The 24,924-nt window shown below is 41.6% G+C and overlaps 1 protein-coding gene across 1 annotated transcript; it reads left to right on the forward strand.

Annotated features, from left to right (window-relative positions):
• Positions 1-269: 269 nt before the first annotated feature.
• Positions 270-24,924, forward strand: LOC124010188 (myosin heavy chain, fast skeletal muscle-like). The gene is made up of 41 exons (XM_046322588.1): positions 270-358; positions 856-901; positions 1,035-1,262; positions 1,793-1,939; positions 3,190-3,346; positions 4,686-4,713; positions 4,926-5,034; positions 5,154-5,246; positions 5,397-5,457; positions 5,587-5,685; positions 6,307-6,410; positions 6,708-6,846; positions 8,674-8,792; positions 8,961-9,110; positions 9,205-9,375; positions 9,577-9,880; positions 11,270-11,334; positions 11,428-11,515; positions 11,627-11,744; positions 12,064-12,187; positions 12,438-12,574; positions 13,257-13,512; positions 13,716-13,958; positions 14,737-14,913; positions 15,006-15,151; positions 15,325-15,415; positions 15,729-16,118; positions 16,241-16,367; positions 16,577-16,695; positions 16,843-17,039; positions 17,130-17,313; positions 17,416-17,581; positions 17,888-18,012; positions 18,182-18,490; positions 18,713-18,916; positions 19,019-19,144; positions 19,293-19,463; positions 21,237-21,341; positions 21,545-21,640; positions 24,034-24,165; positions 24,811-24,924. Exons 3-41 carry the CDS (start codon positions 1,047-1,049, stop codon positions 24,829-24,831), a joined length of 5,814 nt encoding a protein of 1,937 aa, XP_046178544.1. The 5' UTR covers positions 270-358; positions 856-901; positions 1,035-1,046; the 3' UTR covers positions 24,832-24,924.

The raw sequence follows: 24,924 nt of genomic DNA on the forward strand, positions 1-24,924 counted from the left end.
TTTTGCATAACCTTGCATAAGTGAGGGCTATTTATACTTTACAAACGTTTCGAATGACCAGTGTAATTGCGCGCAAAAAGACATGCCATTTGTGGACATTCCTGCAGTAGGTTACCTGATGCTCCTTAATGTATGTCTCGGAATAGCCTAGAACATATCAACAGTAAAATAATAAGGAGTGTGATGCTCCTTGACGTGGGAGGGGCTAGTGAAACACAGACACACAGAGGTCTCTCATCCAATCCATTTCCTTCACCAGGGTGGTCCATAATTAACTTTTGCTTGGTTGGCACTTCCAACCAGATATAAGGAAGCTGAGGCCCCAGCATCCATAAGTCAGATACCTTCTTCTTCTCTGGTAAGACTCTCTCTCAACCTCCTAAGATTTGTTTATTTGTCTCATCTTTGCGCTCAGCGTCTGAGGTAGTAGCTAACTGCATTGTCTGAATTGAGTTTTACATTAAGAAATATTTTGCCTGTCTCTTGTAATATTGACAAAATGCAATGAAGTGGCATTGATTTAAAATGTAAAAAAATATTTGTTTTACTTAAAATCTGGTACTATAATTCACAGTCAAACGTGGTGCTTCTGCACTTGTTTGTAAATTGAGGGGGTGGTCTCGAATGTAACTGGGTTTTCAGAGGTATTTATTTAAATTCTTGACAGAATGTCTAGTAACGTAAGTTGCTAAAATAATAATAATAATAAATTAAAAAGTTACCAGTTGAACCTGTAGTTGAATTGGACATGGCTGTAATGATTTGGGTTGAATGTTGGCATTCAAATTGTTTTCTAGCCTTTCAGGGGACTAAATGATAAGGCTTCAGAATTCACAACACCCTAATGTTTCACAGGCTCAACCAAGAAGTACAACTTCATCTGTAGGAGGGGAAAACGAAGGTGAGACATTGTTTGAGTCTTCATATAAAAACGATGAAAATATACTGTGAGGGATATCGCTCATCTAACTCTGTTGACTGTGGAGGAAGCACCACAGAGTCATTCTAGTTTCCTTGTTTCATCTCTTTCCTAGTAATCCGTCACCATGAGTACGGACGCGGAGATGCAAATTTACGGCAAGGCTGCCTTGTACCTTCGTAAGCCTGAGAGGGAGAGGATGGAGGCACAAGCCGCACCTTTTGATTCAAAGAACGCCTGCTATGTGACAGATGTCAAGGAGCTGTACCTAAAGGGTTTGGTCACTGCCAGGGCCAATGGCAAGTGTACTGTGACAGTCACGAAACCTGATGGGACTAAGGAGGTAAGTCTGATCTGAAAAGTATTCAAGTTGAAGTTTGTGCAATTACTCTATTTCTTGAGGGGGAAAAAAATTCATAAAAATTATAAAAAACAAAAACGATATGAAAATCAGTAACAAAAGACAGATTAGTATTGTTTTTGTATAAACAGAATATAACCTTCAAGCACACCATTTTTCTTACTGCTATTTAAAAATGGCATTAATTATTGATATTGATTAGTCAAGAATAACCATGTATGTGTCAATGGGTGACAACAGAGTAGTTGGATTAAATGGCAGTTTAATTGTTTTGAACTAATTCAGGAGCAAAACGCATTCAGTCCTGTCCAGTTTGGTCTGTGTGTAAGGTCCTTCTGTAGAGCTGTTGGTAGAGCATGGCGCTTGTAACGCCAGGGTAGTGGGTTCGATCCCCGGGACCACCCATACGTAGAATGTATGCACACATGACTGTAAGTCGCTTTGGATAAAAGCGTCTGCTAAATGGCATATATTATTATTATTATATTAATGTAGATTTCTGACTGTTTCAGGAAGGAAAAGAGTTCAAAGAAGCAGACATCTATCAGATGAACCCCCCTAAGTACGACAAGATTGAGGACATGGCCATGATGACCTACCTGAATGAAGCCTCTGTGTTGTATAACCTCAAAGAGCGTTATGCAGCATGGATGATCTATAAACATACACACACACATACATCAACATAAGTAAGAAACCTCAACATAATAAACACACACACACACATACATCAACATAAGAAATACACACTTCTAGGACTACACATACAGTGAGCTCCAAAAGTATTGGGACAGTGACAGATTTTGGGGATTTGAAATTATACAATGACTATGACGTTAAAAGTGCAGACTATCCGCTTTAATCTGAGGGTATTTTCATGAATATCGGGTGAACCGTTTGGAAATTACAGCACTTTATGTACATAGTCCCATTTTAGTGGACCAAAAGTATTGGAACACTTATGTATATTAAAGTAGTAAAAAGTTAAAGTATTTGGTCCCATATTCTTAGCGTGCTATGATTAAATCAACATTGTGGTTGGATGCATTTGCTGTTTGTTTTGGTTATGTTTCAGATTATTTAGTGGCCCAAGAATCATTTTGGAGTCACCTATTGTAAATAAGATTTGAATATGTTTCTAAATACTTCTACATTAACTTGGCTCCTACTATAATTACAGATAATCTTGAATAAATTGTGAATAATGATGAGTGAGAAAGTTACAGACGAACAAATATAACCCCCCCGCCCCCAAAAAAACTAACAAATGCTAACCTCCCCTGTTACTGTAATGGTGAGAGTTTAGCATGTCTTGGGGGTATGCTAACCTCCCCTGTTATTGTAATGGTGAGGGGTTAGCATGTCTTGGGGGTATGCTAACCTCCCCTGTTATTGTAATGGTGAGGGGTTAGCATGTCTTGGGGGTATGCTAACCTCCCCTGTTATAGTAATGATGAGGGGTTAGCATGTCTTTGGGGTATGCTAACCTCCCCTCTTATTGTAATGGTGAGGTGTTAGCATGTCTTGGGGGTATGCTAACCTCCCCTGTTATTGTAATGGTGAGGGGTTAGCATGTCTTGGGGGTATGCTAACCTCCCCTGTTACATTACATTACATCTGTTATTGTAATGGTGAGGGGTTAGCATGTCTTGGGGGTATGATAAATTGACAGTCTGCTCTTTAACCTCATTGTCATTTGTATCATTTCAAATCAAAAAGTGCTGGAGTACAGAGACAAAACAACAAAATATTTGTCACTGTCCCAATACTTTTGGAACTGTAAATTAAATGGTAGAATACAGTAGACCAACATAAGTATACCAAAGTACACCCACATCCTCACATGAATCCAGGTAAAAGTAATTCTGATTTACTAATCCCCGAATTCAAATGAATCCCTTTCATCCAGACCTACTCTGGGCTCTTCTGTGCTACGGTGAACCCCTACAAGTGGCTCCCCGTGTACGACGAAGAGGTTGTCAATGCCTACAGAGGGAAGAAGAGGATGGAGGCTCCACCCCATATCTTCTCCGTCTCTGACAACGCCTTTCAGTTCATGATGATTGGTACGAGCTCTCATGGATGGATGGATGGATGGATGGATGGATGGATGGATGGATGGATGGATGGATGGATGGATGGATGGATGGATGGATGGACGGATGGGGGTAGGGAATCTACTGTTTTCTCATGTATGTTAGTTTCATTAGTCTCCAATTGTAAAATATTGCTGTTACATTGTACAACCTTCAATGTTATGTCATAATTATGTACAATTCTGGCAAATGAATTACGGTCTTTGTTAGGAAGAAATGGTCTTCACACAGTTCGCAACGAGCCAGGCGGCCCAAACTGCTGCATATACTGATTGCACGGAACGCAAGTGACAAAATTTCACTCGTTAAAAGAAAGTCATGTTAGCAGGAAATATTAACTAAATATACAGGTTTAAAAATATATTCTGTATTGATTTTAAAGAAAGGGGCGGCAGCGTAACCTAGTGGCTAGAGCGTTGGACTAGTAACCGCAAGGTTGCGAGTTCAAACCCCCGAGCTGACAAGGTACAAATCTGTCGTTCTGCCCCTGAACAGGCAGTTAACCCACTGTTCCCAGGCTGTCATTGAAAATAAGAATTTGTTCTTAACTGACTTGCCTGGTTAAATAAAGGTAAAATGTAAAAAATATATATATTTTTTAAAAGGCATTGATGTTTATGGTTAGGTACACATTGGTGCAATGACAGTGCATTTCGCGAACGTGATTGTTAAATCATCACCCGTTTTCGAGAAGTAGGCTGTGATTCAATGAGAAATCAACAAGCACCCCATTGATTATATGCAATGCAGGTCACGCTAGATAAACTAGTAATATCATCAACCATGTGTAGTTTACTAGTGATTATGTTAAGGTTGATTGTTTTTTATAAGATACGTTTTATGCTAGCTAGCAACTTACCTTGGCTTCTTGCTGCACTCGCGTAACAGGTAGTCGGCCTGCCACGCAGGCTCCTCATGGAGTGCAATGTAAGGCAGGTGGTTAGAGCGTTGGACTAGTAGCCAGAAGGTTGCAAGATTGAATCCCCGAGCTGACAAGGTAAAAATCTGTTGTTCTGCCCCTGAACAAGGCAGTTAACCCACTGTTCCTAGGCTGACGTTGAAAATAAGAATTTGTTCTTAACTGACTTGCCTTGTTAAATAAAGTTAAACAAAATAAATAATGATGAATAAATCAAATCTGCCACAATCGGTGTCCAAAAATGGCAATTACCAATTAATATGAAAACTTGAAATCGGCCCTAATTAATCGGTCATTCCGATTAATCGGTCGACCTCTACTATGAATGCAATTATGTACCCATAATGTTGCAGGAGTATGATAAGCAAAATGTTTTTTTTTTGGTTACAGATAAGGAGAACCAGTCTGTCCTGATTACGTAAGTTTTTATAAAATACATGACATTAAGAATGACCCCTGGATCAATGTGCATCAATGTGCAATAATACATCAATGAGTGGGAATATTTGTTAATTATTTACTTCTGTTAGAAAATAGGTCAACAGTGTATATTTTAATGCTATTTCTTAGTGAAAGCCAATCTGAAGCAATCTGTGACTAAAGCCCCTCTTTCTCTGTCATATTAACCAGTGGAGAATCCGGTGCAGGAAAGACTGTCAACACCAAGCGTGTCATCCAGTACTTCGCCACCATTGCGGTATCTGGTGCCAAGAAGGAAGTCGACCCCAGCAAAATGCAGGTAGGTTGTGCCTTTTTAACACATTTCAGTTTGGTGTAAACGTTTTTCTCCAGCGGTGAATCTTGTTTCGAGAAAGGGTTTACCAGTTTCTAAGCAACTTGTGTGTTTGTCTCAATCAGGGGTCTCTTGAGGATCAGATCATTGCAGCTAACCCTCTGCTGGAGTCTTACGGTAATGCCAAGACAGTGAGGAATGACAACTCGTCTCGCTTTGTAAGTTTGAAGGACATACTGTGGAAGTGACATTATATTTGGAAGAAAAAAGACATGTCAGTAGTTCCTTATAGTTATAACAGTCCAACAAACTAACATGTCAAGGGGTTCTATCAAATACCTATTTCTAACCCCCATGCTCTACTACAGGGTAAATTCATCAGGATTCACTTCCAAGCAGGCAAACTGGCTAAAGCTGATATTGAGACCTGTGAGTTGGATTTTATTGTTTCTCAATGCTTTCTTTAATTTACACAGAATATTTTTGGGAGATCATGTCATCGTATGTAATGTTCTCATGTTCTCTCTCTCGCGCTCTGTCTCTCTCTTTGTCTCTCAGACCTGCTGGAAAAGTCCAGAGTGTCCTTCCAGCTGCCCGATGAGAGAGGCTACCACATCTTCTACCAGATGATGACAGGCCACAAACCTGAACTAGTTGGTAAGGAAAAGTAGAGGTTAGGGGGAAACCATCTCCATCTTGGAAATCTTCTCCAGCATCACCCCAACATCAACATTATGTGAAAATTGTGCATTTCTGTGTTTTGTAGTAAAACATATAGAGGAAGTGTTTCCAATGACATCATCAACCAATTAGTAGACAACTAGTAGATTCAAATCACTTGATGCACATCGATGATGTCATCGGAGACACTTGTCTTCCTCCTTTTTAACTACAAAACAAACACGGCAATTTCATTTTTGTTGATGTTGGGGTGATGCTTTATTTTATGTTGAGATGATGAGGAAGGAAGATACTGAGATGATGAATATTTTAGACATTTGTATTAAAATAATCATAGTCCATCTATTAATACTATTACAATGAGAACATCCAAGATAACAAGGCATCTAGACATGTGTCTGGTCTTTATAGATCTTTCATGGGAAAGACTGTGATGCACTACTCTAGGAGCTTGAGTCCAGTCTTTTGATGCTATTTATTATATACAACATATATCTTTGAGTCCATCTACTGACTAAAGGAGGGTGAGATACTGTAAAGGTAGGACAGTGGAATTCTACGAGATTTAACTGAGAAGCCGTTTTCCGTTGTGCACAGAAATGACGCTCATCACTACCAACCCCTACGACTATCCCATGATCAGCCAGGGTCAGATCACTGTGGCCAGCATCAACGACAAGGAAGAGCTGGATGCCACAGACGTGAGTTATACAAAGGGCTAACCAAACTCTAGACATGGAACGGGTAGGAACATTGTGCAATTCCAACTTGGTGACAGATGGGCACCTTTGAGTTAGTTGACATTTGTCTCAAACCACTTGTCACGCCTCCACACTTCACCAACACTTAGTGTTGGCCAAAGGTAATCATGTGAAACAGAGAAGCCAGTCAATTCTATCCATCCTGTTTGTTCTGGAGTGAACACAGAACTGTAGTGTTCTGTAACAGACCAACCTACTGTTGAGTTCATCACTGTTGTACTTCCTCTCTAATTCCAGGATGCCATTACGATCCTGGGCTTCACTAATGATGAGAAGATGTCCATCTACAAGTTGACAGGTGCTGTAATGCATCATGGCAACTTGAAATTCAAGCAGAAGCAGCGTGAGGAGCAGGCCGAGCCAGAAGGCACAGAGGGTGAGTCGCACTCATAGATATACCGTTTGATTTTATTTTATTAGTTGAAGTCGGAAGTTTACATACACTTAGGATGGAGTCATTAAAACCTGTTTTTCAACCACTCCACAAATTTCTTGTTAACAAATTATAGTTTTGGCAAGTCGGTTAGGACATCTACTTTGTGCATGACACAAGTCATTTTTCCAACAATTGTTTACAGACAGAGTATTTCACTTATAATTCACTGTATTAAATTCCAGTGGGTCAGAAGTTTACATACACCAAGTTGACTGTGCCTTTAAACAGCTTGTAAAATTCCAGAACATGATGTCATGGCTTTAGAAGCTTCTTATTGGCAAATTGACATAATTTGAGTCAATTGGAGTTGTACCTGTGGATGTATTTCAAGGCCTACCTTCAAACTCAGCCAAAGCCTCTGAAAAAAATGTAGACCTCCACAAGTCTGGTTTATCCTTGGGAGCAATTTCCAAATGCCTGAAGGTACCACGTTCATCTGAACAAACAATAATGGGTATTAACACCATGGGACCACGCAGCCGTCATACCGCTCAGCAAGGAGACGCTTTCTGTCTCCTAGAGATGAACGTACTGTGGTGTGAAAAGTGCAAATCAATCCCAGAACAATAACAAATGACCTTGTGAAAATTCTGATGGAAACAGGTACAAAAGTATCTATATCCACAGTAAAACAAGTCTTATATCGACATAACCTGAAAGGCCGCTCAGCAAGGAAGAAGGCACTGCTCCAAAACCGCCATAAAAAAGCCAGACTACGGTTTGCAACTGCACATAGGGACAAAGATCAAACTTTTTAGAGAAATGTCCTCTGGTCTGATGAAACAGAAATAAAACTGTTTGGCCATAATGACCATTGTTATGTTTGGAGGAAAAGGGGGAGGCTTGCAAGCCGAAGAACACCATCCCAGCTGTGAAGCATGGGGGTGGCAGCATCATGTTGTGGGGGTGCTTTGCTGCAGGAGGGACTTGTGCACTTCACAAAATAGATAGCATCGTGAGGATGGAAAATTATGTGGATATATTGAAGCAACATCTCAAGACATCAGTCAGGAAGTTAAAGCTTGGTCGCAAATGGGTCTTCTAAATGGACAATGACCCCAAGCATACTTCCAAGTTGTGGCAAAATGGCTTAAGGGCAATGAAGTCAAGGTATTGGAGTGGCCATCACAAAGCCCTGACCTCAATCCAATAGAAAATATCTTGGCAGAACTGAAAAAGCATGTTCAAGCAAGGAGGCCTACAAATCTGACTCAGTTACACCAGCTCTGTCAGGAGGAATGGGCCAGAATTCACCCAAGGTTGTGTTAGGCTACTTATTGTGGGAAGCATTTGGAAGGCTACCTGAAACATTTGACCCAAGTTAAACAATTTAAAGGCAATGCTACCAAATACTAATTGAGTGTATGTAAACTTCTGACCCACTGGGAATGTGATGAAGGAATTAAGAGCTGAAATAAATCATTATCTCTACTAATATTCTGACATTTCACATTCTGAAAATAAAGTGGTGATGCTAACTGACCTAACACAGGACATTTTCCATGGATTAAATGTCAGAAATGTGAAAAACTGAGTTTAAATGCATTTAGAAATAGAAACGGTAAGAGAGACAGTACCACATGAAAGTCAGTTAGAGATAAACGATGCAGACTAAATTCCAACCTCCACAAATGATTTGAAGCAATGGTTGAGGATGAAATTCAAAACTTATCCCACAAAAGAGTTTGATAAACTATGTTGTCAGTGTAACATCAGAAACAAGCTATCTTGAGTGCCTGAGTCTGTTGATGTTGGTTCTCTCTCCAGTGGCTGATAAAATCGGCTACCTGCTGGGCCTGAACTCAGCGGAGTTGCTGAAATGTCTGTGCTACCCCAGAGTGAAGGTTGGCAACGAGTATGTGACCAAGGGACAGACTGTGCCTCAGGTATGGTGGTCAAACCAGCGTCAAACACTTTCTGAGCACCGTAATTCTGTTGGGGACGAGTGCATTTCTTTTTTGTTTTACAGTACTTTTGTTTTTCCAAACACTTCTCAATTAATCACGAGACATGGTCAATATCTCCTGTATTCATTTGAGGTATTATCTTTGCAGGTTTATAATGCAGTCATGGCTCTGGCCAAGTCCATCTATGAGAGGATGTTCTTGTGGATGGTCATCCGTATCAACGAGATGTTGGACACCAAGAATCCAAGGCAGTTCTATATCGGTGTGCTCGACATTGCCGGGTTTGAGATCTTTGATGTGAGTACGAGACCAGAACAAGACAATTAGTTGTGATTGAGAGGGATTACAGCCTTGTACGATGAAATGATCCCTTTTGAAATTGCTTCAACAGTACAACAGTATGGAACAACTGTGCATCAACTTCACCAATGAGAAACTGCAACAGTTTTTCAACCACACAATGTTCGTCCTGGAGCAAGAGGAGTACAAGAAGGAGGGAATTGTCTGGGCCTTCATTGACTTCGGCATGGACTTGGCTGCCTGCATTGAGCTTATTGAGAAGGTAAACTGTCTGTGAAGATTATAATGGACCACAACAGCAAAGCTCATAGCGAGTGATGTGTGATATATTATCACAGAGGTACAATGTATCTGACGGTTGAGAACTCAATACGTCTCCATATATGTGACCCTAAAAGAATTGAATCCTATAATAGCATGTTTACTAAAGGAATAAATGTTTCTTAAACCTCTTTTCTTAAAGCCATTGGGCATCTTCTCCATCCTTGAAGAGGAGTGCATGTTCCCCAAGGCTTCAGACACTACCTTCAAGAACAAGTTGAACGACCAGCATCTTGGCAAAACCAAGGCATATGAGAAGCCCAAACCTGCCAAAGGCAAGGCAGAGGCCCACTTCTCTCTGGTACACTACGCCGGCACTGTGGACTACAACATCACTGGCTGGCTGGAGAAGAACAAGGACCCCCTGAACGAATCTGTCCTTCTGATGTATGGGAAGGCCTCAGTCAAACTGTTGGCTGCCCTGTACCCTGCTGCCCCACCTGAGGGTAAGACTAGCATCACGTCAAAAGATTTAACTAAGCACCAGTTAAAACTCAGACCCACATTTTCCTTAAAGGAATATTTCAGGATTTTGGCAATGATACCCTTTATATACTTCCCCAAAGTCAGATAAACTTGTGGATACCATTTCTATGTCTCTGTGTCCAGTAAGAAGGAAGTTAGTTATGTTTGTTATCTATCCTGCTGCCTAGCCACTTCACCATAACTATAGACCCAGACGGTATTAGATAGAACGCCACCACCCTACCCGCCTGTGGGGAAAACAACATATGGTTACCTAGGTTACCCTATTGGCTCAAAGTAAATACTTGGCCTTTTTCAAACAAAATTGACTTTTTGTCTGCTTGTTTTAGTCAATTACAAAACAACATTTATGCAAAGTACATGTGTAAAGATGTATTTTCAACATTGCCTACTCCAGAGTATTCTCACTACTTAAAATAATATAATATTGTAGGGCTTCCCTCATGCCCCTTTTCATGACGTTGCTAGCAGCCACATGAGTGAGTGGATGCTAGTTAGCTATCAACCTAGACCAACAATACAAACAGACTATACAGCCTCTGGTAGTGAGTGGAAATACAAAACAGACTTTACTAAACTAGTGAAATGTCTTATGGGTGATGAAATGTTTTCCACACATAAATGCTATGTGTAGCCTAATTGGACACCAGGTCCCCACATTTCCGTACAGCCAGAAACCACAAGGCTCTTCTTGCAGGATCTATTTCCCTGTGGGAGCATTGTGAACCGGGTCTGGATTTTTGACCTGGTTACAACACGGGAAGCTTTTGGGGATGTTTTGTTATTTCTGTATAATAAAAGATTTTACACCGGGGATCAATGGGATTTTTTTTTAAAAATCTCCACAATTTGTGGGTGTGGTCGAGGGGGAATTCAGTATTATTACGTTTATATTGACTGACTATATGTGCATATATACCTCAATGACCTTGTGTAGCTCAGTTGGTAGAGCATGGTGCTTGTAATGCCAGGGTAGTGGGTTCGATCCCCGGGACCACCCATACATAGAATGTATGCACACATGACTGTAAGTCGCTTTGGATAAAAGCGTCTGCTAAATGGCATATATTATTATTATTACCCCTGCAAATGGACTCAGTACTGGAACCCCGTGTATATAGCCAAGTTATTGTTACTCATTGTGTATTTTTACACTCTTTTTTTTTCTCAATATTTTTCTCTCTGCATTGTTGGGAAGGGTTCACTGTTGGTCTACAACTGTTGTTTAAGAAGCATGTGACAAATACAATTTGATTTGACTTTGAATGTATCACTATTTCTCAGGGTTATTCAGATAAGAGTGTTTATCGAGTTTATAGTTATCTTTTACTTTCCCCTCATGTGAACAGATACAACCAAGAAGGGAGGAAAGAAGAAGGGTGGTTCCATGCAGACTGTGTCGTCCCAGTTCAGGGTGAGCTTCTGAAATGTGTCTATTCAATCCTTCAAAAGGTGCAATGATAATCACGAATGATTTCTGAGAAAATGGTTTGTAACCCTCTTACAGGAGAACTTGGGCAAGCTGATGACCAACTTGAGGAGCACTCATCCTCACTTTGTGCGCTGCCTGATCCCCAACGAGTCAAAGACTCCAGGTGTATATTGAGTTAAATAGGACATCTTATCAGTACAGTATCACTAACCTTAACCATCTGAATCTTTAACCTGTTTATGAGTATTAAATGAGACTTGGTTTGTGTTTCCAGGTCTGATGGAGAACTTCCTGGTTATCCACCAGCTCAGGTGTAATGGTGTTCTGGAGGGTATCAGGATCTGCAGAAAGGGCTTCCCCAGCAGAATCATCTATGCTGACTTCAAGCAGAGGTACATGCATATAAACACTAATGTACACACAGAATTTCTGCTCCAAGGGTTTCCCGGCATCAGAATAGGCTCAGGGATTGACATAACTTTTTAGCAACTTATCTGCACCCGGAGGACACTTCAATCTAATTCTTCTGAGTAGTCTAAATGCTTGATATTGTGATCTTTTTTAATTCTCCATTCTGACAACTTAAATCTATAATCTGCTTGTCCCCCCAAAAATGTATTTGCCCCGGACAAGTGCCCTGAGGCTTACCTTTTACGTCATTTAACCAAGCTATTGCAACTTGGCATATGTTAAAAATGTCTCCTCATTCAGGTATAAAGTACTGAATGCCAGTGTCATCCCCGAGGGCCAGTTCATGGACAACAAGAAGGCTTCTGAGAAGCTACTTGGGTCCATTGATATAAATCACGAGGATTATAAGTTTGGACACACCAAGGTCAGTCAAATACAACCCAGCCATGGCTGACAACAAAACACAACTACAAAAATGTTAACCACAATGTAACTAATGGAGTATAAAGGTGGAAAAACATTGTACTGTTTATGTTTTGTTTTTCAAAGTCAAACATTACTAATAATATAGAAGATAAACTCAATCAGTCTACTGGTGTTGTTCCCCTCTTTTGTTCCCCTCCCTTTCTATGTGTTACCACTGTACTTCCATTGACCATGTTAACCTGTGTCAGGTGTTCTTCAAAGCCGGTCTGCTGGGTGTCCTGGAGGAGATGAGAGATGAGAAGCTAGCAGCTCTGGTCGGCATGGTCCAGGCTCTCAGCCGTGGATTCCTCATGAGGAAAGAGTTCACCAAGATGATGGAGAGGAGGTGAGGAAGAGTAGACATCTTGGCAGAAGCTTTCTGTGAACCACCTGTATGTAATTCATCATGATTATATACTGTATATGATGTGAGTTGATCATAATGAGAAAGTAAGTTTGGAAAGCTGTTCAGTTTTCCTTTCAGTCCTTGCATCAAGAACGCTGTCTATGAATTTACGAAGGGGGTTGGGCAATTCCATGGAAACGGAAACTCCCGACTTTTCACTTTAAAATGTATGCCAAACAAAGAAACATTCTCAAAATGTAACAATCCATACAAATCTAAGCACAATGATGTCACAATGCTTTCAAGAATGTAAATACAGCAAATACAAAATGTCAAATGTGCTGGAAAAACTGTGCCTTTACAAATTTCGGTAATAGAATTAAGGTAAAATCTCCTTTCGATTGATACTGTTAACTAACTTTGTATTTGCACAGTTCTTCCTGTGAAAGTGTTTTTGTGAAATGTGTCCTTGTGCATAGAGTCGTATGGTTTGTTCAACTTTGAAACCAATGGTTTTTATTTAGTAAATATTTTAAAAGTGAAAAACCTTTCATTGTTATGCCTGGTTACAACTGTATACCAAAAGTGGGACAGGGCTCCAAATTGTTATTCTTTGACTCCCAGAATGTAGATTTATTAAGCATGTTACTCAACATGCCAATCTATCCTTTCTGTCGACCAGAGAGGCGATCTTCTCCATCCAGTACAACATCCGCTCATTCATGAATGTGAAAACCTGGCCATGGATGAAGTTGTACTTCAAGATCAAGCCCCTGCTGAAGAGTGCTGAGACTGAGAAGGAGCTGGCCAACATGAAGGAGAACTATGAGAAGATGAAGACAGACCTGGCCAAGGCTCTGGCCAAGAAGAAGGAGTTGGAGGAGAAGATGGTGTCCCTGCTGCAAGAGAAAAACGACCTGGCACTCCAAGTCACATCTGTGAGTGAGCAACAACCCTCAAAGGGAACATTTACAAACACACACACTGTGAAAGAAGTATGTGGCTAACTCACACATTTTAATAGCCCATGAATATATTTAATCCATTTATATTAATTTGCTCTGATCTCTGACTAAATTATGTCTATATTTTGATACACAAAGTGAGGCCTCTGATTTTTTTTCTCCTGTTCTGAAAACAGGAATCAGAGAATCTGAACGATGCTGAGGAAAGGTGCGAGGGGCTCATCAAGAGCAAGATCCAGCTGGAGGCCAAACTCAAAGAGACGACTGAGAGGCTGGAGGATGAGGAGGAGATGAATGCTGAGTTGACTGCCAAGAAGAGGAAGCTGGAGGACGAGTGCTCTGAGCTGAAGAAGGACATTGATGACCTGGAGCTCACCCTAGCCAAAGTGGAGAAGGAGAAGCACGCCACTGAAAACAAGGTCTTGTGTTTTTACCAGAGACAGTCTAACCACCAAACAATAATCAACTGAAAACATAGCTTAACAGAAATGGAATTCAAGTCGCATTGTGGGTGCAGGAAAAATGAAAAATAGTAGAATTTAAGTTGCGTAGTACTTCCCACACTCATTGCACGTTCCCCCCTTCTTTATGAGTTCCACTCAGTACACTGGCATGATGTACACCGGTTGAATATATAAGTACAGTACTTGTTGACATTTCTGAATGAAACTAATGCAGGTAATTAACAAAATAAAACACTTGAGTGAATGAGGGATACAAAAGTATATTGAAAGCAGGTGCTTCAACACGGTTGGTTCATGAAAACAAAATGAAGCAATTAACATTCCATCATGCTTAGTGTCATGTATGTTAGAGGAGATCTCAGTGACTTTGAAAGAGGAGTCTCAAAGGAGGGGTTTTAAAGGGTGTGTGTGTGTGTTTGAATCTCAGTGCCCAGCTGGATTGAACACTTACAGGAGATGCTTGTGTGGTGCCTGAGACATTTTCCACAACCATCAACAAAACACCAAATTGGGACATTTCTTGTGGAAGAATGTTGTTACATCCCTCCAATAGATTTACAGACACTTGTAGAATCTGTCAAAGAGCATTGAAGCTGATTTGGCAGCTCGTGGTGGCCAAACACACTATGTTGGTGTTTTATGTTTTTGGGCAGTTACCTGTACATCAAACCACTGTAAATGTCCCCTTCATGGTGAAGAGATCAAAGACAAATTTTGTTGTGGCGGTTTTCAGGTTAAAAACCTGACAGAGGAGATGGCGTCTATGGATGAGAGTGTTGCCAAGCTGACCAAGGAGAAGAAAGCCCTCCAAGAGGCCCACCAGCAGACACTGGACGACCTGCAGTCAGAGGAGGACAAAGTTAACACTCTGACCAAGGCCAAGACCAAGCTGGAACAGCAAGTGGACGACGTGAGAGGAGTTTGACATTTTGGCCATGATAGTATGTGAGATGATATTATCTTCAGTTGTTAAGATTTGAACATTGTGGTTATATCTTGTAGCTTGAGGGTTCTCTGGAGCAAGAGAAGAAGCTCCGTATGGACCTTGAGAGAGCCAAGAGAAAGCTGGAGGGAGATCTGAAACTGGCCCAGGAGTCCATAATGGACCTGGAGAATGACAAGCAGCAAGCCGATGAGAAAATCAAGAAGTAAACACACAGTCCTACCTGCCATAATGATCAAAATAATGGTTGTTCTTGACTAATCCTTGTAATTATGAATTACCATTTGCATGTGATTCTTTAAAGAAAACTGAATGGTATGATACTCTCTTTACATTATCAAATCAAAACAATGCAATCTACGTGTTTGTGTTTCTTAGAAAGGAGTTTGAGACCAGCCAGCTCCTCAGCAAGGTTGAGGATGAACAGTCTCTGGGAGCTCAGTTGCAGAAGAAGATCAAGGAACTCCAGGTACAGTACAGAATCTCAGCTCCAGTACAGGAAAGCCAACACCTGAATCATTTCCTTCATTTCCTGAAAACAATTAATCTGGCAGCACACATTTTTCCTGGTGGCTTCTGATGGCTCAGTAGGATGGAAGATGGTGCTTCTTACTGGTCCTTCTTACCATTGTAAAGATGGTGCTTTTTACCATTGTGGTTTTGGTTCCTGCGTGGGAAAGTTTCTACAGAATATATTAGTGGAACTGGCTTTGTGTGAACACATTCAATTGTTTCAACTGCATTGTAGTGTTCATTCCTCCTGGTCCTGCCCCCTGTTCTAGGCCCGTATTGAGGAGCTGGAGGAGGAAATTGAGGCTGAGCGTGCTGCCAGGGCTAAGGTTGAGAAGCAGAGGGCCGATCTCTCCAGGGAACTTGAGGAGATCAGCGAGAGGCTGGAGGAGGCCGGTGGCGCCACTGCTGCTCAGATTGAGATGAACAAAAAGCGTGAGGCTGAGTTTCAGAAGCTGCGTCGTGATCTTGAAGAGTCCACTTTGCAGCATGAGGCCACAGCCGCCGCTCTGCGCAAGAAGCAGGCCGACAGTGTGGCTGAGCTCGGGGAGCAGATCGACAACCTGCAGCGTGTCAAGCAGAAGCTAGAGAAGGAGAAGAGCGAGTACAAGATGGAGATTGATGACCTTTCCAGCAACATGGAGGCCGTCGCCAAGGCTAAGGTGAGTAGTGATATTTTGATCAAGCAGCGTTGAGGAGGGTTAAAATACATTACCATTCAAGAGAACTGCAGCTGACAGGAGTCCCATATATAAAGTAATGATGGAACATGTTTCACTAACAGGGCAATCTGGAGAAGATGTGCCGTACTCTTGAGGACCAGCTGAGTGAGCTCAAGACTAAGAATGATGAGAATTCTCGCCAGATCAACGACATCAGTGGACAGAGGGCCAGACTCCTGACAGAAAATGGTACCATCATCAACAATGAACAACAAGCAAATGGTTTCCTTCAGTAAAACACAAGAACATGTAATGGGGGCTATATCCTGATAGTCCAGTCCACAATAGTTTCTAGTGTGCTATTCACCACATCACAATGCCCTACAATACCTAAAAATACATTTTCAATCTTAGGAGGTCAGAGACCCCATTAACAAGGTATCCCTCTATCCCTGCAGGTGAGTTTGGACGCCAGCTGGAGGAGAAGGAAGCCCTGGTGTCTCAGCTGACCAGAGGAAAACAGGCCTTCATCCAACAGGTGGAGGAGCTGAAGAGGCAGATTGAGGAGGAGGTCAAGGTAAGGGACATAAAACGGACACTACCGACCACAGAGTTAATAGCCATATCTTCATATAGATAGATGGTGACTACGCCACCCTCAGAGACTTCTACTGTCATTTGCTGTACTATCTCTCTAATATCTCTTTGTCGTTCTCTTTCACAGGCTAAAAACGCCCTGGCCCACGGTGTCCAGTCTGCCCGCCATGACTGTGACCTCCTGAGAGAGCAGTTTGAGGAGGAGCAGGAGGCCAAGGCAGAGCTGCAGCGCGGCATGTCCAAAGCGAACAGTGAGGTGGCTCAGTGGAGGACTAAGTATGAAACTGATGCCATCCAGCGCACAGAGGAGCTGGAGGAGGCCAAGTGAGTCACACGCAACAGCAACAACTCAAATATAGAGGTGGATGGTGAGGGTCCATATGTAACATTCCTACACCTTCTGTCGTCAAACAGGAAGAAGCTGGCCCAGCGTCTGCAGGACGCTGAGGAGACCATTGAGGCGACCAACTCCAAGTGCGCCTCTCTGGAGAAGACCAAGCAGAGGCTGCAGGGAGAGGTGGAGGACCTCATGATTGACGTTGAGAGAGCCAACGCAATGGCCGCCAACTTGGACAAGAAGCAGCGGAACTTTGACAAGGTGAAAATAAATAAACTTACCCTAGGTTCTGCTATATGATTAATTGTAGTGTAATTGTAGCATTCAATCCCTTCTAATGAAAATCCCATGGATTCGCCCTAGGTCCTGGCAGAGTGGAAGCAGAAATATGAGGAGAGCCAGGCTGAGCTGGAAGGAGCTCAGAAGGAGGCTCGCTCTATGAGCACTGAACTCTTCAAGATGAAGAACTCCTACGAGGAGGCTCTGGATCATCTGGAGACTCTGAAGAGAGAGAACAAGAACCTGCAACGTGAGCATTTGACAGCAGTTTTACTTGGCTCATGTTTGACTGGGGTATTGAAGATGGAGAAAACTGTAACCATTAACATTTTGATAACACCATTTTAGAAAGGTATAAAATATCATTTTTTGAACTTGTAATCGGTATTCCATTGAAAAACCCAAGGAAGCAGGAGCAATTAGATTTGCAAGACCATATTAACTACTGAGTAAATAATGAATGAATCATTATGATTCAATGTCAACTTCAGCGCACTGGAGATATCCACTGAAAATCTCCACCAAGTCTAAACTGCTCCTGTGCTTGTGTGTGCAGAGGAGATCTCTGATCTGACTGAGCAGATCGGAGAGACTGGCAAGAGCATCCATGAGTTGGAGAAGGCCAAGAAGACCGTGGAGACAGAGAAGTCTGAGATCCAGACCGCTCTGGAGGAGGCTGAGGTACAAACTGCAGCTGTTTGATGGGAAAAGCAGTGTTACAATAGCCAACACCAGCTACAGTTCAATGCTCCCTGTATTTGTGTTTATTGTAGTTATACATATTTAATTCCTTGTGTTATACACATCCAAATGTATTGAACACAATTTACCCGACCTTCTCCTTGTCCAGGGAACACTGGAGCACGAGGAATCCAAGATTCTGCGTGTGCAGCTGGAGCTGAACCAGATCAAGGGTGAGGTGGACAGGAAGCTGGCTGAGAAGGACGAGGAGATGGAGCAGATCAAGAGGAGCAGCCAGAGGATGGTTGACTCCATGCAGAGCACCCTGGACTCTGAGGTCAGGAGCAGGAATGACGCCCTGAGGGTGAAGAAGAAGATGGAGGGAGATCTGAATGAGATGGAGATCCAGCTGAGCCACTCCAACAGGCAGGCCGCTGAGGCCCAGAAACAGCTGAGGAACGTCCAGGGACTGCTCAAGGTAAAGGGACTGGGATATCAGGCTCAAACATCTGAACATGGGGAGGGATTTGTTTGTGAATCTGTAGAAAATATTGGAACAGAGGAATTGAATAGTGTTGACTAATATACTGTAGAAAGGTAGGGATATTGGGGAAATTCTTACCAATGAACAGTTCTATCACAAATCCTATCGCCTCTACTTCCACAAGTCCTAATGAACCTATGTCATTTTGAACCCCAGGATGCCCAATTGCACCTTGATGACGCTGTCCGTGCCTCAGAGGACATGAAGGAGCAGGTAGCCATGGTGGAGCGCAGGAACGGTCTGATGGTGGCTGAAATTGAGGAGCTGAGAGTTGCTCTGGAGCAGACTGAGAGAGGCCGCAAAGTGGCTGAGACTGAGCTGGTTGATGCCAGCGAGCGCGTTGGACTGCTGCACTCCCAGGTGCGGCTCTAAGCCATTTCTCAATAAACTCAACCAAGCATACCTTTTCTGCCTTGTAAGTTCTCTTGAGATTCAAACAAATGGTTTTGTTTCATCTTCCAGAACACCAGCCTTCTGAACACCAAGAAGAAGCTGGAGACTGACCTGGTGCAGGTGCAGGGAGAGGTGGAGGACATTGTCCAGGAGGCCAGGAACGCAGAGGAGAAGGCCAAGAAGGCCATCACTGACGTGAGTCCTTATGATCTATTGAATTACATCCACTTGATTTGTCACCAAGGGCCAATGGTAGCTGAGCTGGTTTACCACAACAAAGATCTCAGTTGGGTGTTATGATTGGTGCTAAATGGTGCATAAATTAAACAAACTACCATTCCAGGCGGCCATGATGGCTGAGGAGCTGAAGAAGGAGCAGGACACCAGCTCTCACCTGGAGAGGATGAAGAAGAACCTGGAGGTCACAGTCAAGGACCTGCAGCACCGACTGGATGAGGCTGAGAATCTGGCCATGAAGGGAGGCAAGAAGCAGCTCCAGAAACTGGAGTCCAGGGTGAGTTAACAGCAGGGTGTGTTAGCGTGAATTATGTCTTGCATAGCCATACTTCGAAATCACATCGTCGCCACACCTCCTTTGGAGGTCTGGATAATTTTGTATTAGCCGAAACGCCTAGAATGGTCTGCTGGAAGCTCCATTTTTATTGGATGTTACATTTCCAGAACCAACCCCCCCCCCCAGATGAAGGCATTACAACTCCTTTGGACACTCTGCCCAAACAAGTCATTTGATTGTTTTGGTGTGTTGTGAGGCGTCAATGATTTACACCAGATTTACACCCTTTTTCTTTATAGCAAATTCATGCCATTTTCATCAGGCTTCCGATTCATGAAGTCTGGTTCTCAATGAGGCTAGGGTGGACTGATTGCTGGAAATGTATTTGATTATATACAGTGCATTCGGGAAAGTTTTTCAGATCCCTTTACTTCAACAACAAAAAAATAATCAATCTACACACGATACCCCATAATGACAAAGAAAAAAACAGGTTTTCAGAAATGTTTGCTAATTTATTATAAATAAAAAAGTTGAAATATCACATTTACATAATTATTCAGACCCTTTACTCAGTACTTTGTTGAAGCACCTTTGGCAGCGATTACAGCATTGAGTCTTCTTGGGTATGACGCTACAAGCTTGGCAAATGTGTATTTGGGGAGTTTTTCCAATTCTTCTCTGCAGATCCTCTCAAGCTCTGTCAGTTTGGATGGGGAGCATCGATGCACAGCTATTTTCAGGTCTCTCCAGAGATGTTCAATCGGGTTCAAGTCCGTGCTCTGGCTGGGCCACTCAAGGACATTCAGAGACTTGTCCCAAAGCCACTCCTGCATTGTCTTGGCTGTGTGCTTAGGGTTGTTGTCCTTTTGGAAATCCTGAGTGCTCTGGAGAAGGTTTTCATCAAGGATCTCTCTGTACTTTGCCCCCTTCATCTTTCCCTGACTAGTCTCCCTGCAGCTGAAAAACCTCTCCACATCATGATGCTTCCACCACCATGCTTCACCGTAGGGATGGTGCCAGGTTTCCTCCAGATGTTACGCTTGGCATTCAGGCCAATGAGTTCAATCTTGGTTTCTTCAGACCAGAGAATCTCATGGCACTGCCAACTTTGGGACCTTATATAGACAGGTGTATGACTTTCCAAATCATGTCCAATCAATTGATTTTACCACAGGTGGATTCCAATCAAGATGTAGAAACATCTCAAGGATGATCAATGGAAAGAGGATACAACTTAGCTCATAGCAAAGGGTCTGAATACTTATGTAAATAAGGTATTTGTGTTTAGTTTTATAATACATTTGCGAACATTAAAAAAAATGTTTTCGCTTTGTCATTATCGGGTATTGTGATGTCATTATGGGGTATTGTAATGTCATTTTGAGGTATTGTGATGTCATTATGGGGTATTGTGATGTCATTATGGGGTATTGTGATGTCATTATGGGGTATTGTGATGTCAGATTGATGAGGAGAAAATAAGGCTGTAATGTAACTAAATGTGGAAAAGGGGAAAGGGTCTGAATATTTTCTGAATGCACTGTAACAATACACAGGAGCGTAATGACTTTTTCTGTCAATAACCAAACTACATAATGAAAAGCTTTTATCAATACAGACCCCTTCAATGAAAATTGCAAAAGTATATAGGAACAGACAACAATTTTGCCTCCTTGACTGAGTAGAAGAATATACATCGGTTTAACAAAGATTTGTTATGTCTGATTTCACCCCCTCAAACAAATGCCTACGTTCATCTATTTCACAAAGGTTCGTGAGCTCGAGACTGAGGTGGAGGCCGAGCAGAGAAGAGGTGCAGACGCAGTCAAGGGAGTCCGCAAGTATGAGCGCAGAGTCAAGGAGCTCACTTACCAGGTAAGAGAAAGCACCTTCTTTAAACACTTCCCACTGAGCACACTGGTTAAATCAACATCGTTTCCACATCATTTCAATGACAATACATTGAACCAATGTGAAATAGATGTTGAATTGATGCCTTTGCCCAGTGGGTTGATGCAAACACAGACAGGTTTGTGTATGAATCTACTGGGCTTTGATTCTTTGATCTTCTCCCACAGACTGAGGAGGATAAGAAGAACGTTGGCAGACTTCAGGACTTGGTAGATAAGCTGCAGATGAAAGTGAAGGCCTACAAGAGACAGGCTGAGGAAGCGGTGAGCAGCCTTCATTAGTCAAATACTCTGAAAGCATACATTCAAAAACATATTTCTTCCCTAGGAGACATTAGGAGTGTTGCTATTGCACGTCAGCCACCAATGACTCAATTGATAGTGCAAGTAATTGCTGAAGAAATGATGCACATGTTTTGAGTTACTCCCATGTTTACATTTGACCAACTTGAAGGAGTGGGACTAGTCTAGTGGTCGATCAGCCTTCTATAAGTATTCACCCCCCCTTGGATTCTTTTCACATTTAGTTGTGTTACAAAGTGGGATTGAAACAGTTTTTTTTTTTAGGGGGAGGTCACAAACTCTACATAATGTCAAAGTGAAAGGAAAAGATGTAATTGAGCTGAGCCCGATTTTTTTTTTAACTTTAAAATGCCAAACAAAAAAACATTGATTTATACATTTTAACATAGCAACCAACTCTATGCACAATTACTATTTTTAACAATTTACACAATTATTATTATTTTTTTTTAATTACACATTTACTGGAAAAACTGTGCAGATGCAAAGTTTGGTAAGAGAATTACAGTAAAATGTCCAAAAGGTTTTAATCTGTTACATTTCATATCTGCACAGTTCTTCCTGGGTTGTTCCACTTGATTTGAATCACCTTTTGATTTGAACATAACTTGCCATACATATTTGCCCATGGTAGAAGTGGTCAGAAAGTTACGTTTTGGAACTGAATGTCAAAACATTATGAAGATAGGGGTATTAAAAGTTGACCTATTTTGACCTCACTACCATGAGACAGCCATATTTTCCTCATTGGAAAAGATAAACGGTTGAGTTTGATATCATTGGAAAGCTTACAAACTATTATAGAATTTGTGTGGTGTATCAATACACCCAGTCAATACAAGGATAAAGGCGTCCTTCTTAACTCAGTTGCCAGAGAGGAAGGAAACTGCTCATGGATTTCACCATGAGGCCAATGGTGACTTTAAAACAGTTACAGAGTAATGGCTGTGATAGGAGAAAACTGAGGATGGATTAACAACATTGTAGTTACTCCACAATACTAATCTAATTGACAGAGTGAAAAGAAGGAAGCCTTTACAGAATATTCCTAAACATGCATCCTGTTTGCAACAAAGGCACTAAAGTAAAACTGCAAAAAATGTGACAAAGGAATAGCCGTTTTTTTCCAGAATAGAAAGTGTTAGGTTTGGGGCAAATCAAACCCAACACATCACTGAGTACCACTCTCCATATTTTCAAGCATGATGGTGGCTGCATCATGTTACTGGTATGCTTGTCATCGACAAGGGCGAGGGAGTTTTTCAGGGGGGGGGGGAATGGAATGGAGCTGAGCACAGGCACAATCATAGAGGGAAAACCTGATTCAGTCCTGCTTTCCACCAGACACTGGGAGATGAATTTACCTTTCAGCAAGACAACCTAAAACACAAGGTCAAATCTACACTGCAGTCACTTACCAAGAAGACAGTAAACATTCCTGAGTGGCCTAGTTACAGTTTTGACATATAATTGCTTAGACATATATTGTGAGACTAGAAAATGGCTGTCTAGCGATGATCAACAACCAAATTGACTGAGCTTGAATAATTTTTTGAAGAATAATAGGCAAGTATTGCACCATTCAGATGTGCAAAGCTCCTATAGACTTAGGATAGCCAACAAATACTAATTGTAATTGTTGCTAAATTAATTTGTTTATAGCATGTGTTGACTCAGGGGAGTGAATACTTATCTAGTCAAGATATAGTGTTTTATTTTTCAATAATTCTTAAAAGATGTTCCATCACATACATAATAAAATATATAATCACGAGTTCATTTACAAAATATACCCCAAAACGCAATTGTGTCATTCATTTGGAATGGATAACATTGCTTAGTTCATCATCAACAATAATTCATATATTTGCCAGTTTTATGTACAATTGATTAACACTTTGCGTGATGATCCCTTCCAAGACAGTTTGAAGAATATTTCTCCATAAATAATGCAATGAGAAATCATACCACATAATGAAAACAAATCAAAATGTTACCAGTTCAACTGAAAAAAACATACTCCATATAGTTTTGCATATGTTCCAGACAATTATGTGTAGCTCGTTGACAATTTAATTTTTTTAAACCATTTTAATACCACTTTGTATCACAAAATGTGAAGAGGGGTGAATACTTACAATAGGCACTGGAGGCAGTGGTTGGATGCACATTTACGACACCCACTTTCTCTACTGTATCATCTATCTCCCTATATACAGTGTAACCCTAAATCTGTCAATAAAAATACAATTAAAATACCTTTACATTTTTTAATTTTCTTTTTTAAATGTGCTACCTGAAGCTTCAAACTTTGAATGCTGATGTTGTGCTCTCCCTCTCTGTTCCTCACACAGGAGGAACAAGCCAACGGCCACATGTCTAAGTTCCGGAAGGTTCAGCATGAACTGGAGGAGGCTGAAGAGCGGGCTGACATCGCTGAGACTCAAGTCAACAAGCTCAGAGCCAAGACCCGCGACACTGGAAAGGTACAGAGCTGCTACTAATTCTACATCTGACTCATTCTCAGATATGACCACATCAACACCACCTATGATTCGGTCTTCACAGAAGTCAATAAATCCTCTTACACTCAATAAAACATATTTAAGATACACTATATACACAAAAGTATGTGGACACCCCTTCAAAATAGTGGATTTGTTTATTCAGCCACACCAGTTGCCACACCAGTTGCCACACCAGTTGCTGCCAGGTGTATAGAATCCGTGCACAAAGCCATGCAATCTCCATAGACAAACATTGGCAAAACTGAGGAGCTCAGTGACTTTCAACGTGGCACCGTCATAGGATGCCACTTTTCCAACAAGTCATTTCTAAAATGTCTGCCCTGCTAGAGCTGCCCGGTCAACTGTAAGTGCTGTTATTGCGAAGTGGAAACGTCTAAGAGCAACAACGGCTCAGCCAAGAGGTGGTAGGCCACAAGCTCACACGTAGCGTGTAAAAAATATTCTGTCTTCGGGTTGCAACACTCACTACCAAGTTCCAAACTGCCTCTGGAAGAAATGTCAGAACAAGAACTGTTCGTCGTGAGCTTCATGAAATGGAATACATAGAGTATATATTGCATGTTCATTGTTAATACTGATCCATTCTTTTCTTTCTTCTTACAGGGAAAAGAAATGGCTGAATAAACAAGACCGAAGTCTTATATCATTTTCCTGTGTTGCATAAAATATGATTTCCATGGTGAAAATGATCGTTGATTAAAAACATGTAGGCCTACA

This window comes from Oncorhynchus gorbuscha, linkage group LG22 (genome assembly GCF_021184085.1).
Source record: "Oncorhynchus gorbuscha isolate QuinsamMale2020 ecotype Even-year linkage group LG22, OgorEven_v1.0, whole genome shotgun sequence".
Classification (NCBI taxonomy): Eukaryota; Metazoa; Chordata; class Actinopteri; order Salmoniformes; family Salmonidae; genus Oncorhynchus; species Oncorhynchus gorbuscha.

Coding starts and splice junctions, on each gene's coding strand:
- LOC124010188 (XM_046322588.1), top strand. CDS start 1,047: ATGAGTACGGACGCGGAGATGCAAATTTACGGCAAGGCTGCCTTGTAC. Junction 5,247..5,396: donor ATGACAACTCGTCTCGCTTT/GTAAGTTTGAAG, acceptor GCTCTACTACAG/GGTAAATTCATCAGGATTCA. Junction 18,013..18,181: donor CCGCTCTGGAGGAGGCTGAG/GTACAAACTGCA, acceptor CTCCTTGTCCAG/GGAACACTGGAGCACGAGGA.